Source organism: Equus quagga, chromosome 1 (genome assembly GCF_021613505.1).
Source record: "Equus quagga isolate Etosha38 chromosome 1, UCLA_HA_Equagga_1.0, whole genome shotgun sequence".
NCBI lineage: Eukaryota > Metazoa > Chordata > Mammalia > Perissodactyla > Equidae > Equus > Equus quagga.
This window is the reverse complement of record NC_060267.1, coordinates 86,081,615-86,109,232: the sequence shown is the minus strand read 5'-3', so window position 1 is coordinate 86,109,232 and position 27,618 is coordinate 86,081,615. Positions and strand designations below refer to the sequence as shown.

Here is a 27,618-nt window from a genome sequence, read left to right as displayed (position 1 = left end):
GAATATCTATTTTGGGCTTCTGGGTGTTTACCCTTGGGCTCTGCGCAGGGATGTTGTTGGACCAGGTTGGAAAAGGCAAGCCTGCCGTTCGGTGCTCTGCAGAAGTATTTTGTATCTAGAAGTATTGTTTTCTGAGATTTCCTTATTTGCAATTTTCTTGTTTCTTTTTGACAGCCGCCCTTTGTTTTCCACGCAAAACCACTACTACTAAGCTAGTAAGTCCGAGACTGGTCTCCTCTGTGCCTTAACACAGAAACTTAGGTTACTTTTTCCCCTTGACCCTTCAATCTCAGAGTAAACTCGTAACCCACAAAATCTTGGTGGAATTTGACCCTCTTTCCAGATTTTCAAGGACACGTTTACTGTGAAATTCAGAGGTTTGGTTTTGGTGAATTTGCTCTTGCATATATGCTAGTTTCATTTGGGTGCACTAGTTTTATATCTGTTTAATTTCTGTCTCCATTCCGAAGGCCTTTTATTATCCTTTTAGATCCCCCCCGTTTTTTTTAAGGAGAAAAAATTGTGAGAATGGAAAATGGGGGGTTGCCTTTTGCTCCCAAAGCCTAAATGAATAGTCATTGCTTGTAATGCTGGTCTACACTCGACGCTTCCCACTGCTTTGGATATGATGTATCCGGTGCTGTGAAGGTAATGATCCTCAACCGCAGCAATGTTCCTTAACAGGAGTATCTGTCATATTCATCGGGATTACCATGTTCATTGATTTGTGTCTGTAAATCTGCTGTTTCTACCCTTTAAATTTGATCTATAATTGGACCTCCTTAAATGGTTCAGATAAGGTAGTCTGTATTTTCTCAATGCAGCGTTGCTGTCAGCTTCTCCTTTTTCATTATACATTCAGCAGACTTGATAAAATCAGCAGGACACCTCATTTGAAACTGTTTAATCGCTGCCTTTTTCCTTTGCTAAACCATTGAGGTGGTCAAGCGATGTACACAAATCATTTTAAATAGAAAATATGGTTTTCTCTGTGACCCAGCTAAATAGATAGTGTTATGCAAAACAAGTTAAAAAGTAATAAATGCCAAAAAATCTTCTAATTGGAGTAAAAAATTGTGGGGAACTCTATCCTCTCTCCAAAAGTAGAGTATCCTGAAATATTGCCAGGACTCTGTAAAGACAAGATGATGGTTTTCTAAAGGTTCTCTGCTTTCTGAACAAAGCAAGTTTAAATGTTCAAATAGTGCTGAGCTGCCTTTTACCTCCATTCAAAGGGAGCCCGTACTAACTTGTAATGCCTTTACCTCTGACTTTTGTAGGGAGAAATTTGCTATCTGTTAATATCTATGCAGCATAACCTTTCAGCCATTTGCTATTGTGATAATAAATTTTTGTTTCTTTGTCATTTTGTCTACTCAGCTTTACTCTTCAAAGTACAAACTAAAAATAATAGCTCGAAATAAATGCCACACAATAAAGTGTTTTACAGTTGTAGCTGGAATAAGCTGGTGGCTGCGGCGCGCGGTCCTATTACCATTGCTGGTGCTGTAGTTTCTTCCCCACGTGTCAAGGTGACTCTACCAGGGCCAGCTCATTAAAACAATCTATTCTTTCTAACTGGCTTGGTATTTAGCACTATACCCAGCAGCCTGCCAAGGCACAGTTGTGGAGCACAAGACTCTGAGCATAGGATACATGAAATTATGTGGCATTCACTTCTTGAAAAAATACAGATTCTCCATCACTGCATTTTCATGCTTCAGCATTTTATTGTGAATAATTTACAATTACTCCTGTCAGTAGTGAAGTAGGGCCACTTCCAGGTTTACCTGAGATAGTGGTAAGTGTGACTGCAGGCTTTTGAAGAGCAGTGTTTACCTGGTTTGTGTGGCCCTGTAGGATTAATATTTACACTGTACTTGAATGTGGCATTGGGCGCGTTTTGCCATTTTTACTGCCCTGAGGTAAACTTGAGATGGAGAAGCTGGAAGTTGGTAAATACACTAAAAATTCATCTTTTCCTTACAGGTTCTGGCTCCTTGGCAGCAATGGCTGTGTTTGAAGATAAGTTTAGGCCAGATATGGAGGTATGTAAGTCCCTGCAGTTTTCTTCTCTTTCACGTATTTTTCCGGTTGTGTGGTGGACATTTACAGGTCGATTGCCGATGCCCCCAAAGCTTGTGCAGCCCTGTTGTTAGTCGGCATGCTCTTGGCCCAGATGCTGTGTTTGCTGAGAAGGCTGGTTGCTCGGGAAAGCTTCGTTTTAGAGTGGCCCTGCGTGTTGCCCTCCCTCACGCTTGAGGAGCCAGCACTATTCACCTTTTTGCTCTGGCCTTTGGGCTGTCTGGGAATCTTCTTGGCTGTGAAGCTGCTGCAATGTAGAATGTTTTCTTGTGCATTAAGATTTCTGTGTCACGATATCTGAAAATGACACTTTTTTTTGTTTTCTCACTAAGAATAGAGAAACTGTGTATGTCTTTGCGTGTCATGCCAACCTGGCCTGAAAATGAGGGCAGTTTTAAAAATCCCTGTAGATTGTTCTGCATCTGGTAGAAGATGGGGAGAAGATCATGTGTGTAGTGGACTGTTCTCAGAGTGTGATGGATTTACTGTCTCAAATATAAGAGATTCTTTTATTATATTTTCTGTGGTGATAGGGGAGGGTGGTATCTTCTGAAGGACATTTCACCTAAGTCTGCTTTAATGATAGCTGCACCCCCCCATTAAGCACCCCCTCTCCCCCTCACCCCAGCTTTCCAAGAACAAGCCCACAAGTCTTCCACTGTCACTTTCAAAGAATGTTCAGTGTGCTTGGATACTTCGTGGTACCACATTGTTCCTCCACTGTGCTTTATCCTTACACTAAACCAGCTTGTAGGAACGTAAGTCCTGAAGGCAGCCTTCATCATCTGCTCTTGGTTTTTTGATAGATGTTAACTTTTTGACAAGGAGTATCAACTTGTTTTCACCCATTAGTAGGCTGTTTATGAGTGGTTTACCCTATTCCTTAATATGTAGGTTTCTGCCGTTTCTACCTTTGCAGTATTGCTTTGTTTAGATACCAGTGGATGTCTCTGGGAATTACTTTTTTGACAATGCTGTATGCCTAATCATCTTTGGAGAAGATTGCGTGTTTAAACATTTTCGTTCTTCCACCGGCTCATTGTCAACAGAGCACCGAGTGTCATTGGAGCTCTGCAGCTCTCTCTGCCCTTTAGGTTCAGGCCAAATGCTGTGAGAGCCAGAGAAGGTAGACTTGTGGATGCTGCTCAGCCAGGACAGAGGTCTCCGGCCAGAAGCCACTACTCCCTTGTACGTGAGGCTAGCACACTTGGTCACTGATGGCTAGGTTTCTTCTGTTTCTTGGACATCTTCAGGAATTAAAACATGACGAAAGATAGGATTTAGCTAGGTGTTCTATACTAAAAATAGTAGTGTCTTTCTCCAATTAAGAATAGTAAACAGGTCCAAGTATCAACTATGAATGAAATTAGGATTCTGTTTTCATTTCTCAGTGTGAAAATTTATTCCCATATCAGCATTATTTTCTGTTTGGGGTTCTTAAGTACAGGGAAAAAATAAGATATACTAGGTCACTTAAAAAGAAAAAGAAAAAAAGGTCTCAGTCTTCAAACTAAAGGAAAGGAGTTCCTAAGGCTCCACAAATCCATTGGAACTAACAAAAAGGTATAGGGAAAAACACTCTGATGATTTTCGTTTAGAAAATTGCCTCAGTGATGTGAAGCCCTCCTTTAAGCCACATTAATCTTTTCACATTTTCTTGAAAGCTTTGTCCGTTTCCAATTGATTGGGACCTCTATATGTTAAAGAAAAATGAGAATTTCAGAAAAAGTTGAAAGCATGTGGTATAGTAAAAGTGACTTAGACTCTGCTAAAGTAATTTTACATTATTTAGTTAGAGTTTGGATTTGAAATGATTCAAAAGCCTTGAATTTAATACTGATCTGATTTGGGGAAGTAAAGAGAAGTGTGGTCATCTCTTCAGTAAAACTTCTGATGTTATCAATCTGAAGAATGTGCTCCTTAGATGGGTTTTATCTGTAACTCAGACTACTTAATGTTCTGTATTAACTGTGAGACCTTAAACCAGGTGGATCAGATCCCATTTCAGATTGATTAGTTACATTTACAATTTCAGGTGACTGGTTTTTATTCACTGGCAATCAACAAAAATCAGTATTAAGGTGAAGGTAGTTCCTGCTTGTCCAGTGAAGCGAGTTTAAAAGTAAATAATAGTATAGCAACTGTCAGTAGGTAATACTTTACAAATCTAAAGGGATGTTAACAGATAACTAAAAAAATTTAGCAGTCCAGCTTCTGGCCACCCAGCTCTCTTTTGGTGAAGATTAAATGATATGGTTTTTGGTTTCGGTGGCAGGCTGAGACTGCTTAGCCCAGTTGAGAGGACACCGTTTTCGTGATTTCTTTGTTGTGAAAGAGGCTTTGGTTAAGGTGTCATTTCTGGCTCTGCCTTTGCGTAGAACTCATGGAAATGTTTTGGCGTCAAATTTCCAAACTTTATTTTCCTCCTTTCCAGGGAGGCTTTCTGTCTGTCTGTGGCAAGAGGCCCTCTATCACTCTCTTTCCTGCCTGCTTTGAGACTGCAGGGTGGATGACTCAGTTGCTTATTTCCTCTCCGTATGGGAAAGGGTTCTGGACCCGTCCCAGCAGAAACCCAGGAGAGCGTCGTCGCCGCTCACGTAGTGCATGGATTGCAGGACAGTCTCTGCCGCACACTTCACACAGAGCTGCATTTGGAGGGGGCAGTTTTAGGCTGTCACAATCGGGAATGGTTTGCCAAACAGTAATTTTTAGGCCAGATTCATGAAGCAAACTCTTGGCTTTATTGTTAAAACAGATAAATTAGAGGAAGCCTGTAGTCTCTTTTTTTTTAAACGACAAACCTGTGCTTTGGACGGTGCTGGGCCTACACTGTAGTATTTATGGAATGAAAGTCCCTCCCTCCTTAAAATCCTTTAATGTTTTCTCATTGTCTTTAACTACACAGTCCAGTACAGTAGCCACCAACCACATACGGCTATTGAGCGCTTGAGTGTGACTAGTCTGAATTGAGAGGCGCTGCAAATAGAAAACACACACCAGATTTCAAAGACTTTAGTAAGAAAAATTTTTTAAAAATCTCATTAATAATATTTATATTGATTACATGTTAAAACAATACTATTTTAAGTATATTGGGTTAAGTAAAAATATTATTAAAATTAATTTCACCTATTTTTACTTTTTAAAATGTGATTCGCATGTTTCCATTGGACAGAGCTGGTCTAGCCTTGTTTCTTGAACTTGTCATTTACGCACCACATTTAAGGTTTCTGCCATATCCAGGTGCCACCTGTACTATTATTTTTCTTGCAAATTTACTTTTAATAAACTCATTGATAGATTGATGTATCATTTACATATAATAAAATACACAGATCTTAAGTGTACAGTTTGATAGATTTTGGCATTTTTAATTACCCAAGTAGCTGCCAGTCAAATCAAGACAGAACATTCTCTCACCACACAGTGCCGTTTCCGGTCAGGTCACTTTCCCCTCTTCCTACAGCCACTTCAGTTCACCTTTTTTAATTGAAATTTATTTTTAAATGTTTATATCTGTGAAATCCTGGGTTTGATGTGCTGGTTATTTTTTTCCCCAAGACACATGAAAATGAGTGCGTTCTATTAATATAAATAAAAACGTATTCATATATCAGCATCATGTCTCAGCCCAGGGGCGTGAATGTTAAACTGTGGGACATAGGTCTGCGCTCCTGCTCCCCTTCGGCCCTTCTCGCTTGCTCACCATTCTTAGGATACAGTGTGGACTTGCCTGCTGTCCAGTCCTCCTCACTGCTCTGCTGCCAGCAGTACCCTAGCTTCCTCGTTTGTTTGTGTCCCCATACTCCATTGTGCACACCTGTCCCATTGTTTTACAACTGTTGTCAGGGCCGTCTCCTGAAACCAGAGAGGGCGATCCTTGAGGGTAGGGGCCGTGAAACAGTCTCTGTTGTTGAGCTGCTGATGTTCCATATGTGTTTGTTGAGTTGAGACAGGATAATCCTGAGCTAAAGCAAAATCTGAGTCATCAAAAGCCACCTGGGAAATGGAGGGGACTTTCTCTTCTTCCCCTCTGGAAAGTGCTCAACGTTTTTTTGAGATAAGAGGAAGATAACTAATACACTTCTCAAATAATAGTCGGTATTGGGGCAGAGTCAACAAAGCAAACACCCCATTAAGCACACAGGCAGAACGAAGATGGGGCAAAGGGCAAATGCTCATTGGGAAGTTACGGGCCAAAAAGCAGAAGAGTGAACCCCAGCTGGGATTCCTGAATGCTGGAGACATGCCTCTGCTGTTCCGGTTATCTGAGCCAGTGACTTGCCTCAGGTGGAAGCCCTGGTTCAAGGTGTCAGAGAAACTGTCAGCCAACCATGCGAGTTTAAGGCGCATGAAAAATCTGTAAAAATTCTCAGCCAGTTGTGGCCCTAACACTGCCTTTAGTGGTCTTGTAACATTCGTTTTCTCCTTGCTATTGACCTGGAAGTCCTTCGACGGCAGGAAGTGTGCTCATTCGTTTCTTTGCATCTACCATGGTAACTGCACATAGTAGGTGTTCAGCCAGTAATTGTTAACAAACGGATATAAAAAGGTGTCAAAAGCAACTTTACTTAGTAGTTCCCAGAGTAACTTCCTTTAAAACAGTTTGCTAACTTCACCTTTAGTGTTCATAGTACTCAGCAGTAATAGAAATGAAGGCATAAAAAATTGCATTACTTACTGGTGATAAATCTCATGCTTTATTTTTATCAGTGAAGGTGCTTGTTCTGACATTGTACCTATGTTAGCAGAATAGGGGATTTTGAAATGAGTTGACCTAATGACAAGGGGTCTGTTATGTTAGCATTTTTTTTTGGTGATGATGAATTGCGTGGAGATCAATTGCCCTAAATTTTTTCTTTCTGTTGCTAAGGCTGGTGTAAGGATTAAGCCCCTGATCCTGGTTATTACCCACAGGCTGGCTGGACAGGAAACTAGTGAAAACCTCACTGTGGCCTTTTGAGTCCATTTTCCAGTTAAGTATAAGGAATTTGACTGTAGTCCCTAGAAATATGGTGTTAGCTTCATGGAGGTCTATCTCTTGAAAATTGCTAAAATTACTGAAATGAAAACAGATTTTAGGGGCCATCCCTGTGGCCGAGTGTTTAAAGTCCGTGTGCTCTGCTTCAGCAGCCTGGGTTTGCAGGCTCAGATCCCAGGTATGGACCCACTCCACTCATCAGCCATGCTGTGGAGGCATCCCGCATACAAAAAATAGAGGAAGATTGGCACAGATGTTAGCTCAGGGTGAATCTTCCTCAAGCAAAAAAAAAAAAAAGTGGAAGATAGGGAGTGGATGTTAGTTCAGGATGGATCCTTCTCACCAAAAAACAATAACAAACCAGATTTTCTTTTCGGGTGGGGAAGGAATGAAGGAAATGTATCAGATAACTTAGTTTAGTTTTCCTTCCATCCTGTTTCTTTGTAAGAAGGAATGTTTCCTTTAGGTTCAGTGAGAAATTTAAACTCTTGAAGATTATAATTCATTAAAATGGGTAGAAGATTAATATTTAGTCTGTCAAGATCAATACTGTCCCCTCTTTGCACTAATTGTCAGAATAGCGTGTGAGGGCCGCTGAAGGGTGGTGGTGCGGCAGGACACGCACATCACAGGGAGACGATTCAAAGGCAAACTGTCCTGCACCCTCTGGTATCGACTTGCAAATTAGCATCTGGAATCTAATTAAACAAGCTTAATGAAAGTAGCAGCTGAATGCTGCTGGAAAAGACAATCAGCTTTTTTCCCCTCTCTGATACATATTCTGTACTATTGAAGTTGGTCACCAAACACATCGTGTGAGCACAGTTAAAAAAAATTAGCATTTATTTGAAGAATAGAAACTGTTTTTCATTCTGTTATGCATTTGGCATGCTCCGGCGTCCCATGAGAGCCATGCCACAGCAGATAGTGCGCAATATTTATAAATCCATGACAGGCAATAATAGCAACTTGAAAAATTCTTTTGCTAGAATCTCAGGTTGAGAGCTGCCAAAAACTGAGAGGATCGGATCTGCAGTGGCAGCTGCCGTGCCCTACAGTTAGAATTCCAGACTTTGAAGATGCTCAACTTAAAGAAATGAAGACTGCAGGCTTAGCCAATTTTTGCAGGTTTCCAGAGCTCTGGCTCTCTGCCTTTTGAAGATGAGTTGCTGAAGCTTCTACCACTGCCTGAGGCATGCTAACACCAGCAGGATCTTTTCCCCCCTAGTCTTAGTGTGTCTTCAGTTTTAAGCAGCACATGCTTAGTCACTGCCAACTGTGATAGTCCTTTCTCTGGTCGCAGTACTGAGGGATGAGCTCCTACCCTATCCCCTTCAGAGAGAGGCTGCGAAGATAGATGGTGACGCATACAAGTGCCACTTCAGCCGTCTGATTTATGGAGTCATATTTCATCACTCGGCAAGTGCTGGCCTCTAGAGAACCCCTTATAGATTGCTAAAGATGTGAGCAGCTATCGTCCTAAAGGCTTGTGGTTACCTCACAAATGTGACGCCAAACACCTAGCTACCGAGAAAACAGAATTAATCTGTCATTTCAGGCAGCTATAGATCCACTTTAAATAATGAAGGAGTTGATACCAATATGGTGTCCTGACAGCAAATCTTAGAAGTAACTGCAGGGTTTTTTTTTTTAAGTCCAGTAGTAGAAAGACACTGAAGTTACGAATTCTTTTGCGCTTTGCAGATGGACAGTAGCGTAAGAGATCTGCATTATTTGGATTAGAAAAAAGGATCTATTCAGTTTGGCACATAGACTTGTCCCAAAGGAAAATACAGAGCGTGAGTTCAATGTGGTCAGCTAGAAAGGGGCACGGGAGCTTAGGAGCTGGAGGATTGGGCTGCGAGTGTGTTTCCACTGTACACAGGGCATGACTCTGGGCAAGCCACGGTCCAAGACTGTCCATCTAGGAGATGGGGATCCAGAGACCTGCCTGCGGGTTGCTGTCAGGATTAGATGTGGTCTGTAAAACACCTCATATGGTGGCTCACACAAAATTGGCTCTAAAATATGGCAGCTGCTTCTATTTTTTAGTTATTCAGTAGTAGGATACAAACATCACATAGCAACGACTAACATGATTATTTCTCCTTGCATCAGCCTTTGTGATTTATAGCATAATATGGAGAGTGATGATTCTTCGTTCCCATCTGAAAGCTTACAGTTGGAGACAGACATGTAGTGGTCATAATGACCGCAGACGCAGCCTATGTAACACTTAACACAGGCCATGGAAGTGTCTGCCTTCTTGCCTTGGGGGGAAGGTATTAAAAGCACAGTGGTCATAGTAGCTGATGCTTGTTGAGTACTTAGGCAGTGCCAGGCTCTGTTTTAGCAGCTTTCTCTGCATTCTCATTGACTTTTCAACAATTGTGCGAGGTCTGTACTTTGTTATCCTCATTTTAGAGAAGAAAATTGGGGTGCAGGGAGATCAGATTATCTTGCCTGAGATCACCCAACTAGTCACTGATGGAGTTGTGGTTTGAACCCTGGGCCATCCGACTTTAGAGCCCGCTGATGTCTTCGGTCACTGTGCTCTCCTGCCTCCTTGCTAGGCCTGGGATTCTGTGGCAGCAGAGCAGGGAGGACATCTTAGTGCCTGTGAGCAATGGTGTGGGCTGCCTGGGCTCTTCCTTTGCTCTGAGGAGGTCTTGTGAAGATCGCAGGGAGCCAAACAAGGGTCAGAGGAGGTGTGTAAGCCTCTTTGGTGAGCTCAGTCATTGGAGGGGGCCCAGGAATAGAAAGGTGCAAGGAAGTTAGAAGGACAGAGATACTAAGAGGGAAATACAAATAAGTCATTTGGCTATCGAAGATATGTTTTTCTTCTCTTTGAATTCTAGATTTTCATCTTTTAACTGTCGTCCACCCCAAATATCCTGTGATTGTTTTTTTCCCCCAAAGTTCTCAAATATTCTTTACAAGAGAGCTATTTTTCTCTATATAGCTAATGTTCAGATGGCATAGCCCTCTTCAGATTTAGTAATGAGACCAAGTCTTTAAATATTGGTGAATGGTGTTTGTCCGTTTGAGGCAAATCATGAATAACTTGAACAAAAATAAAAAAAAGTAAGTGAGACTATCATATTTGAATAATGAGGTGCTCTTTTTTTCCCCAACTGCCAAAACTTTTTAATCTTCGTCAACAATTGTTCTGTCCTCCGTCTTATTTAGGTTGCATCTGTGCGACTCTGAGCTCAGGAGCCCTGACAAGCGGCATATGAATTCTGTATTCATTAGTGATCTTGATCCAAATGCCTCTGTCCCTGCCACCAGGGCTCAGGTGTGGAAGCTGCTGGCTAATCCCACCAGCTGACATTCAGGGGTTTAATGACTCCATAGGAAGGTGACCACTTGCTGGGAGGTTTGCTGGCGGAACCCACACAGCAGACAATGGAGATCAAGGAAGACTATCACTGTTTGGCCGAAGCTCCTTCCTGTGCGACTTGAACCCTGTTGGCATCAAACAGAGTTTTAAGTAAATGCAAAATTTAAAAAAAGCAAAAACCTGACTTTCGATAGCTATCATAAACAGCAATTTTCCTGTCTGTATTGAGATTGGTGGTGTTTAAGACTGTTTTTCTTGTAGCGCTTTAATAGGTGTCAGCTTAATGAGCTGAGCTTGACTCACTTTTCCTGAGTTTTAGATTTTAAGGTTATGTTTGTCTGGTTGCTACATCTCTTTAGGTACCTTGTATGTCTGGGGGAAAATATATAGTTAGAGCTGAAATTCTTTCTTGGTAAATACTTTTAAGGATTTATGCTGATATTTTTGTTTATTGTGATCTCCAGCTTTTAAAAAATTAGAATGTGAGTTCTTTGATTGACTTGTGACATGTCACTAGATGTTTTCACTTTTTTTAGGTCCTCTGGTCTAAAAATGTTGGACAGCTTATTATTTTAATGACAGCTTCATTGAGATATAATTTATGTCCATACAACTCACCTACTTTAAGTGTACAACTCAAGGGTTTTTAGTAAATTCACAGAGTTGTACAACTATCTGAATCAATTTTAGAACATTTTCGTTGCCCTCAAAAGAAACGCCATACCCATTAGCAGTCACTCCACATTTACCCCAACCCTCCCAGCCCTAGGCAACAACTAATATGCTTTCTGTCTCTATAGACTTACCTATTCTGGACATTTCATATGACAAGAATCATACAATATGTGGTCTTTTATGACTGGCATCTTTAACTTATAATATTTTCATAATATTTCATCAATGTAGCATATATTGGCATTTCATTCCTTTTTATGGTTGAATAGTATTCCATTGTATAGCTATACTATATTTTATTTATCCATTCATTAGGTGATAGACATTTGGATTGTTTTCACTTTTGGCTATTATGAATAATGCTGCTGTGGACATTTGTGGACAAGTTTTTCTGTGGATATACGTTGTCATTTCTCTTGGGTATATACCTGGGAGTGCAATTGCTGGTTCTTGTGGTATCTCTGTGTTTAACCTTTTGAGAAACTGCCAGGCTGGTTTCCAGTAGTGGCTTGGCCACTAGCAATGTATAAAAATTCTAATTTCTTATCCTCGCCAGCACTTATTATCTGTCTTTTTGATTATAGCCATCCTGGTGGGTGTGAGTTGGTATCTCATTGTGGTTTTGATGGGTTCCTTATTTATTAAGAACTAATGCAACTATGACGATGTTGAGATGGAACTATTGAAACCCCTGACAAACTTTCTTATGCACTGGATTTGGGCACTAATTGAGTTGGTTGTACAATTGTTTAAATATTGAAAGGTCCCTTTTAGAGGCTCTCCCTGAGGCTGTTTCTGTCATTTGCTTTTGGTCATAATTCTGCATATTGGCTTTCCTTAAGACCTGAAGCATTAGATGTAGTAAATTGTGTCTTTATTGTTGGGATCAAAAAATGTGTTAATTTTCCCCAATAATTTTCTCTGTGGTTGTATTTAATGTAAAGCATTAGTTTTTAGAGATGTCAAAACCCAAAGATATAATCTCTGGAACCCTGATTAGAATTATTCTTATTAGTGATTTCCAGTGGAGTTAAACAGTTAATTTTACAAATGAACAGATAGTAAAGTTGGCCTTATGGTTCAGTGGGTGAGTTGGAGAATGGCCCTTAAAGCTTTAGAATAAATGATAATGAGAAGACACTGTTGATGGTTAAAGCTTCTCGCCAGTGCCAGATATTTTGAGTTGTCCTCCTTTTAAAAACTGAGTTTGTTCTCCTGAATTTGAACCCACCGGTGGGCCGACTTTGGAGAAGTAGAAGGTGACTTCTTTTTTTTTTTTTTTCTTTTCTTTTTTATTGAGTTATTGATAGGTTACAATCTTGTGAAATTTCAGTTGTACATTAATGTTTGTCAGTCATGTTGTAGGTGCTAGAAGGTGACTTCTTGATTTAAGGTTACTTCCTTGGATCTTCTTGCTTACACTGTCATTTTGTGTTTTTTTTTAAAGATTGGCACCTGAGCTAACAATTATTGCCAATCTTCTGTTTTGTCTTTTTTCTTCTTCTCCCCAAAGCCCCCCAGTAGATAGTTGTATGTTGTAGTTGTGCGTGCCTCTGGTTGTGCTTTGTGGGATGCCGCCTCAGCATGGCTTGACCAGCGGTGCCACGTCCGAGCCCAGGATCCGAACCAGCGAAACCCTGGGCCGCCGAAGTGGAGCGCATGAACTTAACCACTCGGCCATGGGGCCGGCCCCTGTGGTGGTTTATATTATGGGGCAAATGGAAGTTTTCTTGGGTCTTTCACCTGATGTTCAAGAGCAAGACTTTGCTCCCTACTGTACAGAGTTTGGGATTTCATATGTAATTGCTTCTCTCCCTTTGATTCTCTAGGATTCCTTAGTCTTCCTTGACTTAGAATGGCCATTTAAATATCTCTGCCTCTGGCCGAGTCTGTGTCTTCCTTGTCTCTGTATCTCCAGAGCCTCAGTTAATGGTGGTGGCTGGTTATCATTTCCACCTTTGCCATTGTATCCTACCTTTGATAAAAGTTGAAGTTCAAAGTGGGATATTTCGGGCAAGGGGTGAAAGAAATTTTAGAAAGTCTGTCTTATTCTTCCCATTTATTCTTAGGAAGTATAAGGAGGTTCAATGGGAGGAGGCCTGGAAGAAAGGTATAGTTTACCACAATCTCCACTGAGCTGGGAATGGATTTCTCTGGGGGCCTGGCCTCTGGAATTTGAGAGTCAACAAATTTTAGGAAAGTGACCTTGTGTAAAGTTTGAAGCTGTGTATTTCCAATTTTTTGAGGCATAATGAAAGTACTACAAGTGGTATACTGCTGTAGTTATTGACTTTGAGAATTCTTTGTTGATTTTTCTGTCAAAAATATTTCTGTGCAAAAATTTTTCTGTATCTTCTACCCTGCTCTGTAAACACTGAATTTCATTTTCTTATATAATCAGTATATAATCAGTTGGCAGATCCTTTATGGAGTACCAACTGATTGCACGACATTACACTTGGGGCTGTAATCCAGAGTTAGCATTGAAAGAGGCCATTCTGTATGATGGTGGAAATCCCTTATACAGCTATGGGCAAAGTAGATTGAAAAGAAGGATTTATTTTACTCCATACTAGATAGGTAATTATTTATGATACATTTCTTTGGAGCAGGTGTTCCATTTGAAATGTTTTCACTTTACATACTTCCTATAACTGTGAAATGTAAGGGAAAATATACCATATAGGAGAAATGTTTCACAAAGTATATTGCTTGCTGCACCTGTGGCAAAGATCCAGCAGGCAAAATGTAACTTCTCTGTGACCAGAGACTGTTTAATCAGAGAGAGGCAAGAGCGAGATTCGGGGGTAATATGGAATAGAAATAAATGCTGAGTGACTTTCAGCTATAGAGATAGAATTAAAAGGAAGATCTTATTGCTAATAAAATATTCTGCATCATGGTATCCAAGAGAAAATGGACTTCTTTATCCATCTCTTATCAAATTGAGTTGCCTTTGCTAATTTGGGTCTCAGGGACATAATTTAAGCCACTAAAAATGCTCCCTTTATCTAGGTTGTCATTTTCTGTTACTCAAGCCAAGCCAAGATTTGGAATGCCATAGCTCCTTGGGAAAAGAAAGAAAAGAAGCTCTTTTATTATTCACCGATTTCATTTCATTCTAGAAGTCTTATTTTGTAAACATTTTGAATCATCACCACTTATTGAACAGTGGCCCCCCAAATTTCACTGTCAAGAGTGAGACCCTGTGTCGGGAATCCAAGAGGTCTTCTGTGGTTAGAGGCTCACAAGCTCTTGAACAATGGATTTCCACTTTTGTTGTGTATAGGTTAGAAAAATGTAAGAAATGAAATATAGGACTGAATGTTACTGGATGGTAGCTTAGAATCTTATAAGTTTTGCCTTGGCAGGTAATTTGGCATAAATTGTTAATGTAAATCTGGGTTAGTGGTGAAGACGTTATTTTAGTAAAAAAGATAAACTGCTGATTAATTCAGCATAGAACTCAATTACAAATTGAAAGTGTCTCTGCGGGACTCCCGGACCCTAAAGACAGCAGATGTTGAATTGATACTCCAGCATATTTCACAGTGGTATGAAATATTAACATGGTTTATTATACTTGTGTGGTGTGCGATATCAGAAAGGGGGAGGTGGTGGGCATGTGGGTGTGCAAAGCAGCCAAACAGTACACATTTGTTAATATACACTGAAGTGTGATTCAGAATTTTAGGAAAGTTTCTTCTTATTTTTTTAAAATCATATAGCTCTATGGAAAAATTAAGTTTAAAATAACATTTGGGGCTAAATATCCAAATGTGGTATCTATCTACATTTACATGGCACAGGTAAACGACCATAAAATAAAAATGGTAAACTTACTAACGCAGGATATTTACATGTTAAATGGGACTGCTACCTATAAGGGTGGGAGTTCTTGAGGGGCCCGAGCTGCATTTCACTGAGTTAATTGTCAGCTTTCACGGGCTGGAAAGTTTTCATGGGCTGCTGTACTGTTTTTACCTTCTGATCTAAAACATATGGTAATTTAAAAATGCCCCTATAATTTGCACAGGCAGAGAAGTTTCATTTCTAGCCAAAAAAAAAAAGCTTCACAGTTTTCATATATCTGTATCAACTCAAAGGGGGAAAAGTCAGCAAATTTTATGTATCGGAAGATCTGAATAAATGGAACTGCCAATATTTGACGGAATTGGCAATTCTTAAGAGGCATGAGAGTAAAGTTGGCTTAGATGAGATATTTCAAAGCCATTACTACTATTATGACAGTGATTTTTTTGCATCACAGCCTATATCAAGTCTAGGTTTTGCTAGCCGAGGTGAAAACAGTTCCAAAAATAGCCAAATGATTACGGTAAGAACAAATAGACCCTGGATACCTTCTGATATTATAAAGGCTTTAAAAAAAGGTGCTTTCTCAAAAATCTCTGCAACACATCAAAACTGGCAAAGGTAGAAGGGGAGTGGGCAAAGAAACCAGAAGCTTCTTGGTGCTCACACCATCAGAAGCACACCTGCATCCCCACTGGAGTTGCCATTAAGGCCTTTGTAAACTATTCATAGATGAGGGTCCGTCTGAGATATGAAAGGTGACCTTGGGTTCCATTCACTTGAGTTTTACTGATCTCTAACTGGGTGCCAAGCTCTGTTCCTAGTTATGAGACATGGTGCCTTTCTTAGTGACATTTACAGCCTAGTAGGGTGGACAGGCCCACAAACAACTGTTGAAAGTCTGAGGTAAAAAGTCCGAAAACGGCACCCAGAAGAGGGGCATAGAGGTGCCACAGAGGAGAGTTGATGTGCTCTGTCCTGGGGACTTTAAGGTGGCCTCACAGCGTGCGACTCCTCACGAGTTTTTTGGTCTTGGGGTTTGAGGAAGGAGTGGAACAGGGAACCTGAAGACGAGAGGAGACCCTTCTAGATGGGGGCGTCAGGTACAAAGGCCTGGGGGCTCCTGCCCTAACGTCCTCTCTCTCAGTTGTGTAATCCTGGAAGTTTGGACAGCTGAACATATTTGGAAATAGGAAAACGAAACTCCAGACAGTGTCTCAAGTTGTCTGGGTGGTCATTTCCCGAGTCAGTGTGGCCCTGTAATTAGCATCTGCTCTTCAGTGTGGGATAAGGCCGAGTTTCGCCTCCCTGTCCCTGCGTGTGAATATTTAGTTTAGAAAGCTGCCACGTTCCATTAGAGGTGGCTGTGTTTCGGCAGTGGGTGCAGGAGCTGTGTAGGCTTTTCAGATGTCCTTTGAGATTTACGTGGCAGTGTAATTGGGAGATGCTGGTACTTAGTGTGTTGTGCGTGGCGGAATGTGGGATTACCTGCTGTAATGAGAGCCCAGCAGCATACCTCAGGAAGGTAGTTAAAGTTTTAACCTTAACAAATAATGTGACTTGTGGGTTTTTGTGAGGTAATTTATACCCCTCTCCCCTAACCCTGAAATTGTGCAGAAACAAAAATTTTTAAAAATATGAAGTTGTGCTAAATAGGTATTTTAAAATTCCACCTGGTAGTACAGATTTTTGAAAATGTTTGCAATGAACATTGTATCTGTGGGACACTGTCGCCCTCGCAGTCGCCATCCTCCTGTGTGGGAATATAGTTTTCCTAAGATGAGAACTGCAGTGACATCAGAATATTAAACACATCTAAGGATTCATTAACTTTGGTTCCTTGACAAGTACATTGGTTTATTTTAACTCAGGTATATTGACTTGGGGTGATAGAGGAGTAAAAACGGGGTCCAGTGGAAAGTGCCCACATGGCTTTGCAGAGGTCTGGGTGGAAGACTGATTTTTGCCTCTGGTGTCATCCCTGTGGCCCCCTTTATAAAATACAAAACTCTATCTCAGGATGGGCATAGGCGGCACTTGAAGGGCGTGTTAGGAGGACCGTGTTTGTCCACTGCAGGCAGGCTTAACAAAAGTTTGCACTTAGCCTCTCACCACTCCTTCCCACAGTGTTAAAGGAAAATTAAAGTGCACTTGCCTTTCCTTGGTCAGTTTTAGTTAATATTTACAATCAACAAATGGCCTGATGGGAAAATTAAATTAAATGGTATCTTTTTCATTGACATATACAGGGTGGTTAAAGACAGTTGGACTCATTCTGTTTGCTGAGAGGTTTTGTGTGTGTTTTGGGGGAATGTACACACTGGGATGTAGCACTGATGCCATGAATTTGCTCGGCTTTTGCTTTGGCGTTTGATGAGTGTACATTCTGTATTGGAGAAATTCATTAGAATATCCTTAAGTTTACCACGTGTAACAAGCCAGATGAATAAGGGAATGATTTAAGCAATATATTTGCAACTTTAAACAATTTTAGAGGTAAACTGCCTTAAAAAGGTATCAGTTACATCTAAGGACTAGACAAGCATCATTACTTTTTTGGAGACTAATTGTTTTGAGGTTCTGCTGTCCTGAGTGAAACAAATGTGGGCTCTGGGGTCAGACAAAACTCGGTTGAATCTCGGTTGTCGGCCACGTGCCTTTGAGTTAGTCACTTGCCCTCTGAGCCTTGGTTTCCTGGATTTTTAAAGTGGGCATAAGGTAGTGCCTACCTTAAAGGGTTATTTGGAAGAGTAAGTGGAATAATGTACTTGGCACAGTGCCTGCACACAGTGAACGTAAGTTCTCTTCCTGCCTTCTTTTAGGATACAATTGCTAGTGAAATATAATACATGAAAATGTGCTACTTCACACACTTCTTGTTGACATAGGAGTAAATTCTGTATGGAAGATGCGCATGTGAACACAGGGTTTTATGGCATTAGTTTGAATTTCCTTTGCAGTGTAATGACTCCTTTCATCATTGATTTGCTTTGAACTGGGAGTCAGAAAACCAAAGTACTGAGTTATTCTCAGTTGCCCGTTGCAGTGGTAGTTCTGGAAGCTAGGCTTTTGATAACCGTGTTTGTGACCATTAGAGAAAGGGGTAGATTGGATCAGGTTAGCATCTTTCATGGGCTGCCTGCATACCAGGCCCTGTGCTAGCAGCTTCTTCAGTGCATAGAGTACTTCGTTTAGCCCTCACGACCACCCTGGTGCTGTAGGCTTTTAGGCCTCTTTTGCAGATGAGGAAGTTGGGACTTAAAAATGTTGAGTGACTTTACCACCAGGGTCACATAGCTTGTAAGTAACAGGACTAGATTCATAGCTGGATCTCTTGGTTCTCTTAAATTCTTTGCTCCCTCCTAGCCCCCATCTCCTCTCGAGGGTCTGCTTTACTTGGGCGTGTCCACTTCTGCTTCCTCATTACTTTGCACATGGCCAAACCCTCATGACCAGGATCCTCCCTTAGAGCTGCTTTCTTTACATTCTTTCGGCTCTTTTCCCCATTGTTAACCAATCCCTTATACTCTTTCTACCACATTCCAGAGGCCAGATGACATATTTTGAGAGCCAGTGCCAATGAACTGGCATTTACAAGTTGGTTACAGCCTAGGTCTTTTTTTTTCCAGAGCGACCTCGGTATACTTTCCCTGGCTCTACCTTTGTCTTGTTCCTTTTTGGTGACACCCTTTAGTGTGCCTACTGCAGAAGCTTACCAGCGTCTAGAATATATAATTAAGTTAATCATTGTCTCCCATCAACCCACCAGAAAAATAGCTGCCAAGAAGTTACAAAAGGCCTTTCTGGGAAGGCCGAGTTTGTTCAGTTTGGTCAGTGCCCGTGACTGATGCTGAAGTCCAGGTGGCAGCCCCTGCTTCTCCGTCTCCTGCATTCCCACCTGACTGCTGCTTCCTCCTCTCCCACGTCCAGCCTCCCAGTCCTGTCGATGCTCCTTCCTGCCCCTGCTGGCCTACCACCATCTCTCATTGGGACTGTTAGAATCATCTGCTCTCCTATTGCCTGCCTTTGGCCTCTCCTCTCCCACTGCTTCCAGATTGTAATTTCAAAAAGCACAAATCCAACTAAGTACTAATTCAGCAGCTTAAAATTTCCCATGTCTTCCCACTGCCTAGTCTGAAGGGCTGGCTCTCTGGATGGCCCATGAGGTTCTCAGGTACTCAGCCACACTGTACTACCTACCTGACCACACCTTTCTTCTTCCCATTTTCACAGCTTTACTCCTGCCATCACTTGTGTCCTTTGGCTTGGCTACCATTTACTTGGATGTCAGGACTCAGCCCAGTCTTCTTCACCTGTGCCCCATGAGACCTCTGTACACCCGTAGTCTCATTGTCAGGGCTGCCTCTTAATAACTCTTAGCTTATTGCAGTGAGCTTTCTGCTTGTGTCCCCTCTGGACTCTTAACTCTTCGTGGGTAGGGTCTGTGTCTGTTCAGACCTTCTCCCGGTGTTTAGCACAGTGTCTGTGGAGCATATTAGTATCAGAGCATTAGTAAATGCTACATTTCTTTCAAGGGTTTTGGATCATTTGAAATTTGCTTCGTATGTGGCCATCTTTAAACTTCCTAGAATAAGGGCGCTCTCTGCGTGCCTGGCTCTCCTTCCAATCCTTCCTAATCCTTATGGGGCTGTAGGAGCAGGATCATGCAGTATAATACAGTTCCCATAATAGCCACCTCTCATGTACCCTGCACTCTGCAGTGGGTTTTCATCCTCCAGACTTGGAGATGGATAGGCCCAGTGTGAACGTGGCTCTTCTTTTTTATTTTTGTTGTGACCCAAGGAGCAAATTCACTTCATTTCCCCCCGTTTTCAGGTGATAGCCCTTTCAGCATCTCCAGGAATATGCTGGCAAAGTTATCACTGACCACATTGTTTTATGGAGAGAGAGAAATATTATTAAGATCTTATTACTACCTGGGGCAGCTTGGTTTTCATTTGGAGGATTGTTGAGCATATTTCTCACGCTATCTTTAACCCCAGTCTTTCTTGTTTTTTTCTCTGATTATATTTGATTCAATGCAGCCTTGGAAATATATATTTGTATACACATATGCTGTGAACGCTGATTTCTTTTCCTTGTGGAAAGCAATATGTTCCCGTCTCTCTTGGTCCTTTTCCCTCTGGAAGCTTAGGTGTTTTTCCTTCCTTTCGCTCTCTCAGAATCCAGCAAAACCTCTTGCCCACCACTGATTTTCCTGTGGTGTGATAGGAAGACATGGACTTTGGTGATGCCAGGCACTAACTTGGCACGGATCCTTGACTCCCACTTGCACATGGCCACGTGCCTTTGAGCACATCAGCCAGCCTTTCTAGAGCTTCAGTTTCCTCAGCTGTACGGCAGTGGTTATAAGGATTAAATAAGTAACATAAGTGTTGGCTCAGACCCAGGGATGTGGCGGGTGCCCGCGTTACAAGTTCTCTCACACCCTTGCCTCTTTCCTTCTCTCCTAGAACTTGCTAACACTTCTGTTTGTAAAATCTGTGTGTCAAGGACGCTTCCTGTCCCTTTATTCCTCCCATCAGCTCCTGGACAGAGGCATTATTCCGGTCTTCTGACGGGCACGCTGTGGCTCAGAGAGAGTTAAGTACTGTGTTCATGAGTGACCCAGCTCTTGTTCTGCAGTGCTCTGTGGTCGCCTTTTCTGCCTCATTGCGGTTGTGCAGCCTCGGACCTCTCCTCTTCTCAGCCTGAGTTGTGATCAGGCATTTGCGTCCTTCAGTGATCTGGGACAGGCCACGTTGGCAGTGACTTGCTTGGCAGTTCCTTGAACATGAACACTCCTTCCCATCCCTGCTGAAAACCCCTTAGTCACTCCTGCACTCACAGCATGTTTGCCCTTCACTATTTGCATCACCCAGATGCTGGGCGCCAGAAAAGGCTATCGAGGGAAGAATTGGCAGCGCCATCTTGGTGGAGATGGTAGAGACACCGTCACTCACCTCACTCCCTGCTCTGGGCACTCAGCACCAGCTGCATGTCAGTTGTACCCAACAATTCCCAGGTGTTCACACAGGCAGACTGTGTTTACCCGAACAGCTCAAGCCAAAAACTCAGACAACTTTGCATTTGTCACACAGCCCAGTCTGAAAAAAAATTAACCTTTTCCTCTATAAAATATGTGGCTACACATGGGATGCATCCGGTCTCTTACAAAGTGCAGGAAGCATACTGCTTTTGGGGGGACTGTTTTAAACACATTTTTGAGCTCTTTAAATTTTATTCAACCATCGGCTGTGAATGACTCCTTCAGGCCGCATCGGTGGCATAGTCAGAACCTCAGCATGTCGACAGGCCGCCCCAGAACATTGTGCTTAAACCTCTTCCTCGCGAGTGTTGAACTGGCTTTGAGTGCTTTTGTTTCCTGGTCCCCACTTGTGACTGGTGCAGTTTTGGAATTATCCCATTTTGGTATCTATGTGTCTCATAATTAATTTCGTCTCTTAGTTTGGCAAAGCCATGAGTGCATTTGACGTTGATTCAGTTTTTCATTTTTCATTTGTTGATGTCCGTGCTAAGCACTTGCTAGCGCCTGGGATACAGAGATGGAGACGACATGGTTTTGGTCCTCTTCTTGGAGTCCAAACTCTTGTCACACCCAGACTTTGATCTGCTCTGCTGAGATCATCAGAGCAATGGCATTTTTTGCTGTTTCAGATCCTACTGACAAAAGATATGTGGATTTTCCAAGATCAATTTGGACTACTTCATTCTTCTTGAGTAAAATCCTTGGTTGTTGAGTAAAGGTGCAAACTGTCACGAACTAAATGGTCCTTGTAGATTTGGTAGTAAATAGGAAGATTGATGAAAGTTGTGTGCGAGTTCAGCTGTGCTGCCACCCACATCCTTATTACCCTTGAGCAAAGGTAGGAGAGCCACTGTCCCTTGACTCCTGATGTGACCATGGGACAGAAGGCAAAGGGACACCTCTTCAATGCCCAGGAAAACGAGAGCCAGGAAAGCTCTATTCTTCACAGAAAAGGCTGAAGATTTCTTCCGTTTTCAACTCCTTAATGTCAGTGATTCTGCTACATAAATGGAATATATTTTCCAGCAAATAATGAATTTAATTTCTTTTTAAAGAATTAAAAAAACAAGTTACAAATTGATTTTTTTCAAATGACTTGCCAGATACACATATTTTCATGTTCCACAGTTGTATTTAAAATAGTGTTAGGTTTTCAGTCAAATGCATATTTAATATTCTGCCTGCCTCCAGCATGAGCAAAGCACTGCTGAGAATGTGGAACTGAGCAGTTGAATGGAGAGGGTTTATTTAAAGACTATTAATTTGATGCTGAACTGTCCAGGGCGCCCATTGGCTGGGCACCCATATTTTACTCTGGTGACATTCCCAATCTAGAAACCGCTTAAGTGAGAAGAGAAATTCGATTGTAGCTGTGGACGAGAATAATGTGGAGAAGTTTCTTTGCAGTACTATTTTGGGCCTGCACCACAGCGCATGCCGAGGTAATCTATCAGTTTGTGAGTGTCTACAAAATGCAACTCTCTAGATAACAGGTTTAAAGTAAAGATTTAATACGGCCTCCATCTCCTGTGATGCTGCAGTGACAGTTTAAAACTCATTCTCTAAATCTCAGCAGACTTTATAGCCAGCAGTGGGCCAATATAAAGTTTAATAGCATTACAACACATAAATCATCTTTTAAAGATGCTACTAGTAGCTCCAATATTAAATGCAGACAATCGCCTGTGTTATAAATAATTTATCAAACACCATTTCAGATTAGCCTTCCATGCTGAGTTATTTATTTTAGCCTTTTCTGTACGATTCCTAAGGCACTTTTTGAAAGATCCATTACTGGTCAGTTTAATGAACTTGGGGGTCTGTTTTGTCCCCTCAAGCACTCGGGTACAGCTGTGGTGACCATTACATGGCCGACGTGGACCTCTTTGTGCCTTTTACAAGTGCTGCCCATTTGTCATGTAGCGGTAAATGGAGCTGCACATTGGAGTCCAGGGACACATTGTGCGATGCGGTGATGGAGACAAACAGATAGCTCTATAAAGTGCTGCTTGTCACAGCTGACTTGTGGTACAGTACATCACTCTTATTGTAATCTCATTTAAGAAGCAGGGGTGGCCCGGGGGACTGATATTCCCAGTTAGTTTGGTCTTTGTAGCCATAAAGCAGGAAGTGCTCCTTTTATATTCTCCAAACTTTTAGGGAGTGTGCTTTTTGCTTGGATTAATTATTATAGGAGCTTCTCCATGGCACTGTGTGAGGATTTGTCAGCAGGTTTGTTTGGACCTCCTCCTCCTGGCCTGGGGTTTGGTACAGGCAGGCACTGCTTAGAGCTAAACTGTGTCTCAAGGAGCCCTCTGGCTTGCTTTATTAAATAAGTTACCATTTATTAAGCAGCATCTACATGCCAGACACTATAGTAGGTGCTTTCTATACTTTATTTTTAATTCTTGCAGCAATTTTGTGATAAATCCTAATTTATCATCACTCTATTACAGAGGACAGTGAACTCAGAGAGGTAAAGTGACTTGCCCAAGGTTGCACAGCAATAAGTGGGAAACTGGGGATTCAAACCCAGTCTGTCTGCCTCCACATCTGCCAGATGACCTTGAACCTAGGTTCCCCAACTACCTTTTGATCACCGGGGTCATGGTGGTCTTTTGGCTGAGCATCTCAAAGTAAAAGGAAGCTGCCATTGGCCTGGAGGACCATTTTTCTGGTAGCCAGGATGAGTTCTGCTAATCCATCAACACACTGATTCCAAGTTCCCTTGTGACTAGCAATGGAAATCCATGAGCAGCTGGCTAGGGGAGGACATCACACCTGGGCCTGACCAGCTGGGTTCAGGGCTCTGCAGGGCCCTCGTCAGAGCCCCTCTGGAGCAGCTGTCCCCAGGCAGATGCTGCTCAGAGCTCGGGTCACTCCACATCTTCCAGAAGAGGGAGGTGTGGTTTCCCTGTGAAAGGAAGGAACGGTGCTTCCTGCGTTTATCGTGGGCCAGACACAGATGAAAATGTGGTGTTTCCTCGCCTCTTGCTTTTAGTTTGTGGTTTTTCTTGATAGTTTTCCTAAATATTTGGTAGCACGTGTTAAAGACAAGAGTTGTTTAATTGTGAAATTCTACTATAAAGAAAACACAGTATGAATATGCCCAGTAGCATATTTGCATATGTGACTAGAATTCTGGATATGGAAATACTATGGTAAAAGACAGTATTCGACATAAGCAGTTCCTGGAACGTAGTAGGTGCCTGTAAATATTTGTTGAAGACATTAACTCTGTAAGTAATGGGTAGACAATAGAGTCTTGGTGATTTTTACCCTACTTGCATTTTGAGGGTTTTGGTGGGGGTGAGAGATAGGTGAAATAAGACCTTGGATCTTTTTATATTGATCTCTGCCATGTTACAGGGTGGAAACATTTAGGTGGCCATCTGTGGGCAGTCTTGGAAACACAGGGCCTCCTGCCCCCACCATGGAAATGACTGTCAGAGGAGCTGCTAGGTGACCCAAAGAGAAATTGGCAACCATCCTCTTTCTCTTAAACTTGCCCAGGTTCTGGAGATCCTTGGTGATGGGGGAGTGACATAGCCTGAATGAATCAGGGAGCTGCTGTCCTCTGTCCTGTACTTGCCAAGGAGCCCCCAGCCCACAGCTGAGATAGTTCCCTGTGAGCTGGTGTGGCGCTGTGGCATTCAGGCTCTGGAGCCTGAAGGAGACGTCTTCCTGTTTACTAGCTGTGTGACTTTGGGCGAGGCATTGACTCTGAGCCATAGTTTCTGACGATAGCAACCCCAAAAGACGGTTGTGGGCGGGGGCAAGAATGATGGCCACCAGAGTGCTGGACTTGGTCCTTGGCTCATCACAGCAGGCGCCCAGTAGAACGTACAGCTCATTCCATTTCACAGCATCTTCGGTCCTGGTGTCGGAGGGGTGGGACGGGGAAGACCTGGGATGTGAGATTTTCTTCCTTAACCAATGACCTTCCCTAGAATTGGTGGGGAGGAAAGGAATTTAAAGGGCAAATTCCCAGTTTTTAAAGGCAGTCACACTTAAATAACAGCATATACCATAATTTTATGAGGAGATCAAGCTCTACATAGTCCATTTCAAAGTTTGCACATTTGTTTTCCCTTCTTCTCCCCAAAGCTCCCCCAGTACATAGTTGTATATTTTAGTTGTAGGTCCTTCTGGTTGTCAAAGTTTGCACATTTTTGAGTTTGTAAGTTTACTCACGTTGTAGAATGTTTGCAAAATAGAGGAAGATTCAGCTATAATCTTAGCACTGTCAGCATCCTGGTATCTATGTGCCAGTTCTAATTGATTGACATTAGCTCTGCACGCCTCATATCATGTGCATATTTCAGATGCCTCTAAGTCTCCCCCATCCCCACCCCCAAATATAAAATAACTTGGGGAATTTAGCTCTGCGGGCCCAAGTGTTGCCCACAGGATTTGTGACGCTCCCTGGGTACTGTTGGCTGGCTCAAAGTGGTGGTGATGAGAAAAGCAGCGATGGCAAAGCGAAGGAGATAGGAAAACAGCAGAGAAGAGAAGGGGAAAAGAGATGGTGGGTCAGGAGCAGGGGAATAAGCAGGTGCCCCCTGCACTCACACACAACACGCGCGTGTCTAGGGTCGTTTAACAAGATCAAGTCGGAATGAGGTTGCATTTGTTAAGTTAGTGGCTGCTGTTTCTCTCTGTGTGGCAGCAGCCGCAGCAGCCATCTCCTTCTCTAGGGTGCTTTCTTTGCTTCCACTTTCACTGGTTTCTGGTAAGGCTTTTGGCCTCGGGGACTGCGGTGAGTCCAGGAGAGAATTCCCAAGTAGAGGATCCTGTTTGAATGAATTCTTACGAGGCTGTATATGCGCAAGAGAATAACTGGCTTCGTCGGCCCCACATAGGTGCCACTGAGGAAGTGAGAAAACCCGGTGGGATAAAGTTCCGAATGACTCCTAGCCTTGCTGCTGGGTTGCAGAGGATCCCACATCCAGCAGAGCCTTCTCTATCCTTCTCTCAGGCTGTAGAGGGTGCTCATGTCACTGGAATCCCACTTCCTGGCTTATGGCAGGCAGAGGAGCAGGAGCCCTGAGTGGTCCCTCACATCTTCCCACAGCTGGAAGTCAGTGAATTGGCCGGTTGATGCTCTCAGGCTGCAGCTTGGGGTGGGGAGTCAGGTTTCTCAAAGGGTGTTACTTGGAGGAGCTCTTTAGTTCAGCTTGCAGGCTTGTGGATTCTCATGTCCCAGTGGAGTGGGAAGGGACTGCAGCACAAGTTAGAGGACCCTCCTTGGGAGATTGGTTCATTTTTGCCCTTGTTGCATAAAGAGTTTGAACTTGGTGTTCCCCAGGTCCTACCTTGCTGCCTCTGCTGCCTGCCTTCTGTTTTACTGCCGTTTTCTGAGTTTCTGGTGTGTGACCTTTCAGCCCTTCCAGCTGGTGTGCCCAGAGCTTTTTCTGTTAGTTCTTATCACACTGTATTGTAGTTACTTGGGTTTTATGCCCCCAGTGGACTCCAAGTACCTGCAGGGCGGGAACCGTGGGGCCTCATCCATTTCTTTGGCCCTATCTCCTGGCATTGGACCTGGCGTGTGATAGGCCTTTTGGATAAGAAATGAATTAATCCACTTTTTCACCAGTAACTCTTGGGGACTTAGACTTGCTTCTTAAAGGAGAAATAGAAGGGAGAGTGATTTAAAGAAAGGAATCACTTCAGCAAACATGGAGGCTCATCAGTGGGAGGTGATAAATTGTCTTGAGCAAGAAGTGTCCTCATTGGTTCTGCCACCATTTTCCCAGAACTATTGTCGTGTTTTGGTGTTAGTTTTTTCCCCCATAATATTGACTTTCTTCATTATGTTTCCAGAAAGCAGGTTCCAAGCATTGTTAGACATTTTTATCAGGAGTTAGCAAACTACAGCCCATGGGCCAGATTTGGCTCACCACCTGTTTTTGTTAATAAAGTTTTATTGGCACACAGCCACACACGTTTGTTTGCGTATTGTCTGTGGCTGTCTTGTGCTACCATGACTGAGTTGAGTAGTTACGACAGAGACTGTATATCCACAAAGCCCAGAATATTTACTACCTGGCCCCTGACAAGAAAAGTTTACTGACCGCTGTTTTAGAGGCTGAATTGCTCTGTTAGCCCCAGTCCTCAGTTACGTGGCGGTTGTCTGATGTGAAGCAGCGTGTTGGAGAGGGGATGCAAGCATAAGGGTTTGAGAGGCCTGAGTCCTGCTCTACGGGCTGAGGAAGCTTCTGCAAATCACTGAGGTCCTTTGAGGCCTTTTCTTCGTCCGTCCAACGGGCACTGAACAGCATGCCTCCCTCGCAGGTGATTTTGTGCATGCTGCCGAAAGTGCTCTGTGGACGTGAGAGCAGGCCCTCAGTTCCGCTGTGGACATGATTGTCACCATTCTCTTTTTCAGGAGGAGGAAGCCAAGAAGCTGGTGAGTGAAGCCATTGCAGCTGGCATCTTCAATGACCTGGGGTCTGGAAGTAACATTGATCTCTGTGTCATCAGCAAGAGCAAGCTGGATTTTCTCCGCCCATACTCAGTGCCCAACAAGAAGGGGACGAGGTCAGTGGAGGAGGTGGGATTCTTCCTGTGGCCCCTGGCTTCCGTGCCAGCCATGATCTCTCTCTGGGATCTGGACAGGGTTCTCCTGACTCTTAGCCATGTTAAGGTAATCCAGTGTCCCCAGGCCAGCCT

At 42.7% G+C, this 27,618-nt stretch overlaps 1 protein-coding gene across 1 annotated transcript in view; it reads left to right on the top strand.

Annotated features, from left to right (window-relative positions):
- Positions 1–27,618, top strand: part of PSMB7 (proteasome 20S subunit beta 7) — a 56,268-nt gene that overhangs the window by 25,212 nt on the left and 3,438 nt on the right. The window contains exons 6-7 of the mRNA XM_046685534.1: positions 1,990–2,048; positions 27,335–27,486. Coding sequence (XP_046541490.1) covers positions 1,990–2,048; positions 27,335–27,486 — 211 coding nt within the window. The remainder of the gene's footprint in view (positions 1–1,989; positions 2,049–27,334; positions 27,487–27,618) is intronic.